The sequence below is a fragment of the Leptonychotes weddellii genome, unplaced genomic scaffold (genome assembly GCF_054177405.1).
Source record: "Leptonychotes weddellii isolate Sample4059 unplaced genomic scaffold, ASM5417740v2 HiC_scaffold_2422, whole genome shotgun sequence".
Lineage (NCBI taxonomy): Eukaryota > Metazoa > Chordata > Mammalia > Carnivora > Phocidae > Leptonychotes > Leptonychotes weddellii.
Genome location: NW_027832617.1, coordinates 1 through 13434, shown reverse-complemented (window position 1 = coordinate 13434; position 13434 = coordinate 1). Strand labels below are relative to the sequence as shown.

Sequence of the window (13434 nt, the reverse complement as noted above, 5' to 3'; positions counted from 1 at the left end):
CCAGCTTGCATTCCCACCAACAGTGTAGGAGGGTTCCCCTTTCTCCGCATCCCCGCCAACATCTGTCGTTACCTGACTTGTTAATTTTAGCCATTCAGTCAGTGTAATTCTTAAAGAGAAATTTATAGCAGTAAATGTTTTGTTAGAAAAGGTCTCAAATCTCCCAAAGATACAAATGTAGTAATCTGAAGGGGCACGTGCAACCCAACATATATAGCAGCAATGTCCACAATAGCCAAACATCGGAAAGAGCCCAGATGTCCATCAACAGATGAATGGATAAAGAAGATGTGGTATATATATACACAATGGAATATTATGTAGCCATCAAAAAAGGGGAAATCTTATCATTTGCAATGACTTGGATGGAATTAGAGGGTATTATGCTAAGCGAAATAAGTCAATCAGAGAAAGATAATTATCATATGATCTCACTAATATGTGGAATTTGAGAAACAAGGCAGAGGATCATAGGGGAAGAGAGGAAAAAATGAAACAAGACGAAACCAGAGAGGGAGACAAACTATAAGAGACTTTTAATCTCAGGAAACAAACTAAAAACCAAAAAAAATCTCAGGAAACAAACTGAGGGTTGCTGCAGTGGAGGGGGGTGAAAGGATGGGGTGGCTGGGTGATGAACACTGGGGAAGGTATGTGATGTGGTGAGCGCTGTCTATTGTGTAAGACTGATGAATCACAGACCTGTACCCCTGAAACAAATAATATATTATATGTTAATAAAAAATAAGATTATTATTAAGATATATAAATAATCCTATGCCAACAAATTTGACAATTTAAACAAACCAATTCCTTGAAAGACACAACTAAAACTCACTAAAAAAAAACGGATAACCCCAATAGTCCTATAGCTACTTAAAAAATTAAACTTATTTAAAACAATCTGACAAAGAACTTTAGACTGAGATGGTTTCACTAGACAATTCTAGCAAACATTTAAGACAGGGAGAGTATCAATTCTATACAAGCTACTCCCCAAAACAGAAGAGGTGTGAAAACTTCTAACTTATTTTTAAGGTCAATAGTATCCTGATACCAAAAGAAAGACAATACAAGGAAAAACAAACACAGACCAATATTATCTATGAACTCAGATGCAAAAAGCCTCAACAAAATATGAGCAGAGTCCAACAATACATAAAAAAGTAGTTTGTCCTGAATGTATAACTGGTTCAACATTTCAAAAATCAATGTAATACAATCTAATATTAACCTATTAAAGAAGAAAAAACAAATGACCATATAATAGATGCCGAAAAAAATCTGACAAAATTACACACCCATTCAGGATAAGCATTTTCAAGAAACAAGTAGAAGAAAATGTTCTCAACCTAATAAAGTGCATCTACAAAACCCTTACAAGCTAACATCATGTTAATGGTGGAGGACTGAACACTTTCCCTTTAAGATTGGGAACAAAGCAGATTCTACTTTCGCTATTCCTATTCAACACTGTACTGGAATTCCTTGCCAGTGCAAAGAGTCAAGTAAAAGAAATAACAAGGGCCGCCTGGGTGGCTCAGTCGGTTAAGCGTCTGCCTTCGCCTCAGGTCATGATCTCAGGGTCCTGAGATGGAGCCCTGCATCGGGCTCCCTGCTCAGTGTGGAACCTGCTTCTCCCTCTGCCTTCTGCTCCCTCTGCTTGTACTCTCTCTCTGACAAATAAAATCTTAAAAAAAAAAAAAAGAAATACAAGGTATATAGGTTGGAAAGGAAGTAATATAACTACTATCCACACAGAAAATTTCAGGGAGTTTACAAAACAAAACAAAAACAACTCCAAAATTAAGTGAGTTTAGAAAGGTTGCAGGATACAAGGTCAATAAACAACAACAACAAAAAACAAACATAAAAATTAATGGTATTTCTATATACTCACAATGAACAATTAAAAAGTTAAAAAATGCTTACTATATGCCTGGCACTGTTCTAAGTACTTCACAAATACCAACTGATCTAATCCTCAAACAAACAAGCAAACAAAAACTACGCCTCCATAATGTAGGTATTTTATGGAGCCATGCAGTTTGGCTCTAACTATTGCATTATTGGTCATAATGACAGGGACTTTAAAAAATACAGCTCAAGGGTGAGTTCCAAGGACCTGTAATTTTTAAAAAGTTCCACAGGGGATGCTGATGCACACCAAAGGGTGAGAACCACTGGTTTGTGCTACAACTTAGATTCAATCATAATTTATAATTCTTTAAATATAACAATGAAATTACAAATCTGAGAGAATATATCTATTCCTGCTTCATGGAATACTCTTTCCCCAACTCTGCCAGGCTACCTTGTAAATCTACTTAACCTTCAATTTTAGGCAATCTGTCAGTTCCCCAGGTAGTATTCCCCAACCTCTTAAGTTTGTGTTAAGTGATTTGCTTACCTGTTCTATTTCTTCTATTTGGCATTTATACAGTCCTATAACTCCCTGTTAATCCTGTCAGTATTCAAGACTAAATTCCATGGAAGGCATTTATTCACTACTGTGTTGTCAACATCTAGCACAATTCTTGGCATCCAACAGACACATAATAAATATGTATTAAATCAATGAACTTTGTATTTTTGTAAGTAATCAAAGAAAGCATAGATCCATTTGTAAAATAATGTGTATCTGTGCCCTCCGTCTTATGAAGTATTGTAGTAACCAAATTTCCTAAAAATTTATACATTATACTGGTTAAGAAAATGTTTACCTGGAAGTTTAAGCTTTCTACAACAAGAATTACAGTGATGTTTTGCTCTGAAGTTTTTTATTGCATCTTCACCTAGATTTGCTGGGCCAAAAACCATATCACAGGATCTATGGAATTGGTAGTTTAAAAAAAAAAAAAAAAGAGGCATTTTATGCAAACAGAAATGTAGAATTTGAAATTATAAAATATCTTAATGAAATTATTAAAATTTATTACCTCTTTTCTTCTGCTTTAATAACAGATGGGTCAGTCAAATTTTCACCCACACCTTGATATGTATATATAAAAAAAGACAATTTATATGATTGATATAAACATTGACATCTGCATAATAAAAAGTCATGAGAGATTCTATAGCATCATCAACCTATATTATATGATGTTAAATTATTCAAGACTGTAGTTTTTCTCTCTTGTTATTTCATAACCTGACTTACGACCTTAACACTGCATCAAAGACAAACAGAGCTCCTACACCAGGAACAGAGTTAATTGTCAGAGTTGGTAGATAGGCAGGTGAACTCCTGATGGCACTTGCTTGTGATGCAACAGGGAGAGTTGCAAATAAACATCTCCTTACGGATAAGGTCTACATGATCCCCCCCCCTTTTAAGATTTATTATTTATTTGAGAGAGAGAGAGAGAGAGCAAGTGCAAGCAGAGGGAGGAGGAGAGGGAGAGAGAATCCTCAAGCAGACTCCCCACTGAGCGCAGAGCCGGATGTGGGGCTTGATCTCATGACCTGAGCCGAAATCAAGAGTTGGATGCTTAACCAACTGAGACACCCAGGTGCCCCTCCCCCCTTTTCAACTTAGTTAAGCAAAGAACAATTAGGTACATGAAAGCATAATTTATAGGCCATTTTAAAAGTGTTTTGGATTTTTAAAACTCATACACTAACACATGAATATACTTCTTGCAAAAGATTCAGGTTACATAAAGAATAAGATTGTAAACATCTTCCTTCACCTTCATCCTTCGCCAGAGGTATTAAAAGCGTGGTTAAATATTTTCAGTCTCTCTTAATCTATTTATTCACATAAAGAAAGAATACCTACCGACCTACTACTAAACAGATTGGCAAAGATTAAGATATTCAGTACTGGAGGGGCACCTGGGTAGCACAGTCAGTTAAGCATCCGACTCTTGGTTTCTGCTCAGGTCCTGATCTCAGGATTATGAGATCGAGCCCCATGCCCCTGTTGGCTCCATGCTCAGTGCAGAGTCTGCTTGACTCTTTCTCCTTCTCCCACTGACCCTCCCCTCTGCTCTCTCTCTAAAATAAATAAATAAATCCTTAAAAAAAAAAAAAGAATATTCAGTACTGGAGTCTTTGGAGAAAGGGGCACTCACATACAGTGTTACGTATGAATTCCTGTAACCTTTTAGAAAAGTAACTCAGCAATAGCTATTAAAATTGCACTCATCTAGGGGCACCCGGATGGCTCAGTTGGTTAAACGTCTGCTTTCAGCTCAGGTCATGATCTCAGAGTCCTGGGATTGAATCCTGCACTGGGCTCCCTGCTCAGCGGGGAGTCTGCTTCTCCCTCTGTCCCCCTCTGTCCCCCACCCTGTCCCCTGCTCGTGCTCTCTCTCTCTCAAAAATAAATAAAATCTTTTTTAAAAATTGCACTCATCTCTTCTTACTAAGCCAATTCAAGAATCTACATTATGGAAATAAAAGTAGCAGTACATGAGTATGTTTGTTGCAGCAATGTTTGTAGTAGCAAAAAAGAAAAAAAAAAGAGAAAATCATGATATACTGTTAGAAAAAAACAAGTGCTTATATGGCATCAACCCAGTTGGAGGAAAACCACAACACAAAATAAAATGATTAAAAATGAGGAAGAAAGGGGTAGCTCAGTTGGTTAAGCATCCAACTCTGGATTTCAGCTCAGGTCATGATCTCAGCGTTGTGAGACTGAGCCCCGAGTTGGGCTCCACACTGGGGATGGAGCCTGCTGAAGATCCTCTCTCTCCCTCTGCTTCTCCCAACTTGTGCTCTCTCTTTAAAAAAAAAAAAAAAAGCACCTCTATTTGTGTATTTGTCTTCATAGAGGTAGAGAAACAGTAAAGATGGGAAAACTGTTCCTTATGTATTTCTATATTGTTTAACTTGTCTGTAGTAATTGTGTCAAATATTCCTATGAAAAATGGCTCCAGGAACATACTAATGATGTAAAGAACATCACAACTACTTAGCTTATTGAAAAGAACTCCCACCTTTTTATTTATTTATTTATTTATTTATTTATTTATTTATTTATTTATTTATTTATTTAAGTAAGTAAGTAAGTAAGTAAGTAAGTAAGTAAGTAAGTAAGTAAGTAAGCTTTACTCTCAATGGGGGGCTTGCACTCACGATGCTGAGATCAAGAGTTGCCAAGTCCTAGGGTGCCTGGGTGGCTAAGTTGGTTAAGTGTCCACCTTCAGCTCAGGTCATGATCTCAGGGTCCTGGGATGGAGGTCTGTGTCAGGCTCCCTGCTCAGCAGGGAGTCTGCTTCCCTCTCCTTCTGCCCCTCCCCCGCTTGTACGCGCTCTCTCTCAAATAGATAAAATCTTAAAAAAAAAAAAAAAGAGTGACAAACCCTACTAAATGAGCCAGCCAGGGACACTAACTCCCATCTTTTAAATTAACAGTTCAGACAAAATCAGTTTGGCTTTACCTCCTATGCATGTTTGAAGACAGTTAGATGATACTTATTTAAGAACTTTAAGATCCTTTTTACTTAACTGGATTGACCCATCTAATAATATACTGTTGTCACTATATATACACCACTAAATCATTTATATAAAATGATGAACTACGGAATAAAGGATAGTTATTTTTACACAGATTTTCTTTCTTGAGCTTGAATCAATGCCATTAAAAAGCACAATCCTTGATATCTGTGACTATGTATATAACAAAAAAAAGTCATCAAGTGATAAACATTCTAAATAATCGTCTTTATGTGATTATGAAATCTGGTCTGTGTTGACACTGAAACTAAGGCTGCTCTTTAGGGAAAAAAATTATGGAAGCTATAATGTGAAAGTACCACTCAGAAAGAGTTGGCAACTTGCTCAATTTTACCTTCCTTTGACCCAGACATTACTCTAAGCAAATTTGCCTTCATCCAAGCCACAATTTCCTTTTCTTCCCCCTTTTACCTGTATGACAGTCTGTCTACAAAAATGGTTATGATCAGTTTTTCCTTCTTTGTATACATGCTACTCTACTCATGGAGTACAGAATCCATTCCCCACCTCTTGAATCTGGGCTGTCCTTATTATCTGCCTTGATCATAAAATGTGGAGGAAGAGATCTGGGCCAGTTCTGGACCTAGACCTAAGAGTTACTGCTTTCTCTCTGGAGGAAGCTAGCTGATATGTAAAAGTGTAACTACCTGAAACTACCATGCTATGAGAAAGCCCTGTTAATTAGCCATGTGGAGAGATCGCGCGGTGAACTGAGGGATTCAAATGTCAAGTGAACAGAAATCTCAGACAACTGCCTCCAGCAAGCTGTCCACGCTTACTCTCCAGCCATTCACACCCTCTGAGGGGACAGCAGAGATGAGCCATCCCCACTATGTTCCATCCAAATTCCTGAACCAAAGAACTGTAAGCAAATAAAATGGTTGTTTTAATCCACTAAATATTTAGGAAGTTTGGTTCACAATAATAGATAATATAAACACCAGGAACAACAGAAATACTTGTTACTGTTTCAAAAAAGTCTTTATAATTTTAAAAGACTGAGACTACAAGGGCGCCTAGGTGGCTCAGTCAGTTAAGCATCTGCCTTTGGCTCAGATCATGATCCCAGGGATCCTGGGATTGAGCCCCGTATCGGGCTCTCTGGTCGGAGGGGAGCCTGTTTCTCCCTCTCCTGCCGTTCCCCCTGCTTGTGCTGCCAAATAAATAAATGAAATCTTAAAAACAAAACAAAACACATCTAAGAGTAGAATAATGGATTGCATGTGTTTTTGCTTATTAAAATATCTGTATTACCTAAATAACAATTAAGATAGCAAGATCCCACTGTTCAGGGCCCTGATGGCTATATGCTATGGCTGTTACTTGCTTTTTTAACAGCTTCTACTGACCCACGTTTTTACCTATCTGTAAGTTAGCGGATTTCTGTATATCATTCATAAAATATGACTAGATAAGAATCTACTTACAATTTCACTTTAGCAATACTTTAATAAATTTACCTTGTAAATCAAGTACCAGTAACTCCCCTCTTGTATATTCGTAAGTCCAGTGGCTAAAGGCTAGCATGATCTCTTCCAGTGTATTAGTTGGAATAATCTCATCACCGTTATTATTATTGTATTTTCTAAATTCTCCAGTCATACATTCTTCCACAGCAAACCACTGTCCTGCTGAATGGCAATACAGCAGGAAAACTTCAAGGAACCTTATGAAAAATAGTTATAGATATTACTAGCAGTTTTGTTAATAAAATTCTAATTGAGCTTTAAAATGGGTAAATAATTAAATATTCAGCATTAACAAGAAGGTCAAAAGAGAATGCTGTCCACATAAAACCAAAAGATCTCAAGAAAAATTTCAAGATTTACCTTGGAGAATATGGTATGGATTTGGGTTTCATTTGGTTGAAGGCAAATGTGAGCTTCTGTGCTGCTCTCTGTTGTTGAATTTCCTATAGAACAACAATAAAAACACAAAAAAACCCTGTTAACACTGAAACTAAGTTCTTATTTGGTTTAACATACTTTAGAAGTGAAAACATGAACCTCAAATAATGTTCCACTGTTTAGCATTCACTAGCACTTACTCTGAGACAGAGATGCAGAACTGTATCTTCTTTATAAATACTTGACCATGTGTTAACCACCTCAGGAAGAAAAGATTTGATAATATAAAGATGACCTGATTTGAGGATATCATGTTCTGACCAGGTACACTGTACTTTGACAGCTCTCCGTAAACCGCCTCCCATCTCCTCTTTACTTAAAAACTCTATTTTGGCACAGAGGCCGAGCTGCGACCATGAAGACATGCTGTTATTCAGTATACTGGGTGAACTCTCTTCCAAGCGATACACTGTGACAGGCTCACCTGCAGGATGAATGGACACATTCTGAGGTCAAATTATGACTCTTAAAATGACAAAGTAGACTAAAAATTAGCAGGTATCTTTTGTTAAGATTAAGTAAGGAACAGAAAATGAATTGGATAAAGTTGTAATTTTATAAAGGAAGTTTATAAGGGCAGCAAATGCTCAGAAATCAAGAATCTACTAATATCTCTAAATTCATGTGTATTTAGTAATGATAAGCTTTTTTGAAATTATGAACATTTTCAAGAAAAACTTTAAGCAACTGTTCCACAAACCCTGTGATGTCAATTTATCTATGCTTTCTTTACTAGACAATGGGTTAAGACACTTTCTGAATTAGAATACACTATTACTTCTGGATATGCCAGAAATAGAGAAATCTAATACTTCTGATGATTCCTTCTATTTAAAACATACCTGACTCCTGCTAATTAAAATTTATATGAAATTGACACTTAATGTGACCCTTCTTTCTGTCACCACCTATGTTCTATACAATAGTTAAAAATCACAATATTGGGGTGCCTGGGTGGCTTAGTCGTTAAGCGTCTGCCTTTGACTCAGGTCATGATCCCAGGGTCCTAGGATCGAGCTCCACATCAGGCTCTCTGCTCAGAGGGAAGCCTGCTTCTCCCTCTCCCACTCCCCCTGCTTGTGCTCCCTCTCTCGCCGTGTCTCTTTGTCAAATAAATAAATAAAATCTTCAAAAAAAAAAAATCACAATATTAATAAAAGGTTTATTTCCCCTTTATTTCTTTACTTTTTGGATTTACCTCTTGGAGGCACAGGTGTAAATGGAATGCTCTGGGATAATCTCATCAAATTATTTCTTTCCACAGCTGCACAAAAATGAGAGAAAAATAATGAAATCTCTAAAAGCTCAAAATATTGTTAAGATTTTATTTTAAATAGTACTGACCTGAGTAGTAGTAATTTGTATCCATAACTGGTTTAAATGGGGAAGCGAGACCTAAAATGGCAAATAAACAAATGAAACACTTTTAAAAGTACTAATGTGGCATAAATTTTTGCTTATTCTCATATAATCATCCTAAGTTCCTTCATGTAAGCTCTCTTCACCAAAACAGAAAAAACAAGTAATAAAATATATTCATCATGTGTTTGCTATATTACTCTTTTTCATTATGCCAGATTAGTCCTAACTGTGCACTCAGATACCTGAAAGGGAAAAAAAGTACACATCTGACACTCTCCTGTCATGAACTGTATTCTTCCTATACTCCCATGCTCAAAAAGAAAAATATCTTTTAGTTTTCAACCTTTAGGAGGTGGGGCCTTGTAGCCAAGTAACCATTTTAGTGGACTGACCATAAGAAGATGAACTCTGGAATGTGAAACATACCCAAAAAAAACCCTGCTCCATATTTAAATGTATTTGACGACTTTCACTTTTTAACTATAATAATAAGAATGGCGAATAAATTGAATCTGCTATGTGTTAAGTTTATAGAATATGAATGAAAAAGAACTTATTGTCTTGCAAGAGAAGGAAATCAGTTTTAATACGTGTAGTAAGTATAAAATATACACATGTATACATGATGTATATATGCTAACAGGACTATAGAGGAGGGGTACCAAATGCCTCCTGCTTGAAGAAAGGTTGAAGAATGTCTCAGAAAAGAGAAGGGCGAAAAGAGTGTAGTTTGGAAGGCAGTGGTGTGGTCAGGGCAACATCTGCAAAGGCATGGAATTGTTAAAGTGCATGCTATACTTGAGAAACTGCAAGTTGTTTAGTATGACTAGAACAGCAGTTTTCAATACTAATTTTATATATAAATATTATATATTATATAAATTTATAATAAATACAAATCAGAATCACCTGTGGGGCTTTTTCAATGTGTACCTACCCAGATCTCATTCCAAAATACTCTAATTCTGTAGCTATGTGTCAGCATTAAGTGATTCTCCACAAGAACTTGGATATGCAACCAAGACTGCAAATTAATGAGCAAGGGTACAGGCATGCCTATAGGAGGTAAAGTTACAGAATCAGGGAATGCCAAATTGTTAGGAACCAAATATGCCACGCTAAGAAAGGAATGACAGAGGGGAAAATGTAAAGCAGAAGAGCATCAGTCTGGTGGCAGAACAGTAGACAGAATGGAAGGGAGGCTAACTGGCACAAGTCTAAAAAACCTATGTGGCAATAACTACTAAATGCGAATATACACATACCCTACCACCCAGAAGTCCATTCCTAGGTACATGCCCAACAGAAAATACATGTTTACCAAACAACATGAACAAGAATGCTCATAACAATACTATTCATAATAATCATACAGTGGAAGCTACTGAAATGCCCATCAAATAACAGAATGGATAAACTCAATATATTCACACAAGGAAATACTGTGTAGTAATGAGAATGCACCAACTACCACTATACACAAAAATATTGATGAATCTCATAAACATATGTTAGGAGGAAAAGCCAGACAAAAAGTATATACTTTATGATTCCATATACACAGACAAAACTAATACACTGTGTTATTTAGGGGGAGAGGTTACAACAAGAGGACATGAGGAACTGTTTTGTGATCTGGGTGCTGATTACATTGGTATGAGTTACTCACCTAGTGAGAATTCACTGAGGTGGAGGCTTAGCTCTACTTTTTTTGTATGCATGTTATACACTTCAGTAAAAGGTTTAAAAAATGATGAAGGGGTAAACGGAAAGCAGAAGCAGGATGTACAGTGGACGATGGATTCTAGAGATATTTAAGAGGTAAATACAACAGGACTTTGTGAGTGCAAGGTCAAGGGGGTCAAGAGTAACTCCTTCTTAGGTTTGACCTGACTGAAAGAGTATCATTCACTAAAACAGGGACTATAAAGGAAAGAGCAGGCTAGGTCACAGGGATGAAGGGGGGTGGGGTGACAGTAAAGACATGATATCATTTACATGGTGAGTTCATGTATTTGTGAAGCTGCTATACTGAAGAGAAACTAGCTCAGGGAAGAAATTTTTACTACCTTGGCTCTTTCAAACATGCAGCCTAAAGTTTCTTAGCTAGGATAATGTGGTATTTGCTATAAAAGATCATATGTAATCCTCATTTTTTCACATTAAATCTACCACATGGACTCACCATTTAATGTTCCTTCTTCAGATGGCCTAAAGAAAACCAAAAAATCTAAGTTGTGACACAACTTTTGTTTTGGCTACCACATACTTTTTTATTTTGTAAAGTTATTACGATTATTTAATAGAACACTATTAAAGTAATTCTGAGATTCAGACTCACTTTTGTTTGGATATATGCCATTTCCCTTAGGCCAATGCCAAATGCATACATGGATATGAATGTCAATATACATACACTTTATCAACAACTTGTACCTCCAATTTATGCTTACATAAATATTATCAGTAGTTTGCTGCCAAATTGAAGGTTCTAGTACTAATAAAGTAAAATATTCCATGACTTCTCTATTCGTGGAGATTAATTCTTACTATACTTTAAGAATGCCCTGAAATAACTGCAGAATTCTAAAAATACTTCAACAGAATTGATGGGCAAAAAACTGAGAGAACAGGAAATAAATGTCATTTGGCAAAGCTCAATTTATAATGCTGAAAAAATTTTTTCCAATGTCGAACATATTTATTTATAACAACATATATTGGTACCAAGTGGAAGTTCTATTAATTCCATGGATTCCAGTGCAAATCAAGTATAGTAGAAAGGAGAATGCAGTGAGAATCAAACAGAATGGGTTAGAAGCTTAGCTTTCCCATCATACAGCTTTGGGGCCTTGCTCAGGACTAAAAAAAGACCAGATTCAGAAAGGACCTCTCAAGTAGAGAACTTTTGCAGTCTCTTTCTAGCTCTTACCTTCGATCTGATCCTGATGTTTCCTATTGATTTTCACCTTAATATAAATATTTTAGTATAGGAAGTATTTTTGACCCCAGCCTCATCCCTTTGCTGCTAATAAACTACTCTTTCCTCAGTACCCAAAGAGTGCTAACCAACTCCACCTCTCTGGGTATTTCTATGGCTCAACATTCTATGAGACGTTCTTTTGTTAGCTGAGTTAACATCAACTTCAAGTACCTATTCTGTATTTACACCCTATGGTTTTGGTTATAAAAGACAGTATACTCTGAAGAGATCTGACTATAGACTGGTCTTCCGAATGCCATACAGGCCCAGAATATCCAAAGAACTTGAATACTGCAATCCATTTGGCACCTGGTTTATTTTCTTCTCTATATATTCACATATATTTCTGGGGGACAGAAGAAAATAGGGAACACTGTGGAATACATAATAATTTCCTTCTCAAGTAGGAATATCTGAAAGTAACTCTACCATGCTTCCAGTATCAAATGGGCGTCAAAACATGAGGACTTTTTTTTCTAATGTTCTTTAGAATCCTAAAATACTAATTCTCAGGCTGGAAACACATAGTTTATCTTTGATTCTTCTTTATGTTTAATCTGTACTAAAAATTTTTACTTTCTGGGGATGATCACCTGTCAGAATGCCTTTTGTTTCTACTTTTGGTTCTGAATTATCATATCAGCTTTGTAGTGGCTTTCCCTGTATGCAGACTTTCTAATGTATACTGCGTAATTACTGCTCTAATTATCTTTCCAAAAGCAGGTGTGAGGCTTGTTGATTACAATGGGCACAGAAGTTAGCCAAGCGCAAAACTAAAGTGTCAAACTAGACCTTTGAATAAATTTATTCAACAGCAAGCTGGAAATAGGACTAAATAAAATCATAATCATAAGGAAGATTTTAGTAGACAATAATTATAGTATGGCTATAATAATTGTATAACTATATAAAATAACAACTTAAAACGTATACATTAACTCATAAAAAATGAGTTCCCTAATCTCTTCTATGTAAAGACAAGAGGCACAGAATAAATAATCATCATCCATATATAAAGGAGTATTTAAGAAATGGTAAAAAGAACAGGAAAAAGACAACATCCAATAACTATGATACTTTTCAGATTAACGACGAGAAAAGGCTTACTTACATGTCTCTGTTTGATGGTCTATCTTGTAACCAATCCTTTAGTCAAAACAAACACAAACCAAAAGTTAAAAAAATCTCTAGACGAAGCATAACTGTTTAGCCCTATTTTGTTTCATACAGTATGTTTTAAGAACGAAGGGCTGAAAAATTAATGTGAAGTCCTTGTTTCATACAACTGAACAAATAAAATAATAAATGGATATAATTACCTTAAGACCACTCCACAAGGTTAGAATAAAGAATTTCATGATTGTTATTTCCTACAACATAATTACAGTCTAGCTAGTTTCTTTTCTGATGACAATTTTATATTCTTAAATAATATGTGCCCATCATCAAAAGAAAAACACAACAAAGTATAAAGAGTAAAATTAAAATCATGCGCACTGTCAACAAATTACGAAAAACATTTAGGCATATTTCATTGAAGCCCTTTTCTGTATATGTGTGTATTATTTTTATTCTGCAGTTTTTTCCATCTAATTTTAACTATGTAATTACATTCTGATCCAATTTAGTAATTTAGCAGTGCTTGATCTATGTTATTATAACCCCCAATGAGTTTTTTTTTTTTAAAGATTTTATTTATTTATTTGACAGAGA

At 35.8% G+C, this 13434-nt stretch overlaps 1 protein-coding gene across 1 annotated transcript; it reads right to left on the bottom strand.

Moving 5' to 3' along the window:
* Positions 1-222: 222 nt before the first annotated feature.
* Positions 223-13036, bottom strand: LOC102749775 (transient receptor potential cation channel subfamily M member 7). The gene is made up of 9 exons (XM_081810384.1): positions 12833-13036; positions 10924-10949; positions 8721-8771; positions 8575-8640; positions 7517-7800; positions 7299-7381; positions 6930-7135; positions 2940-2991; positions 223-2830 (listed from the first exon to the last, which is right to left on the bottom strand). Coding segments are annotated over exons 1-9 (909 nt in total). The 5' UTR covers positions 12835-13036; the 3' UTR covers positions 223-2691.
* Between the last annotated feature and the right edge of the window lie 398 nt (positions 13037-13434).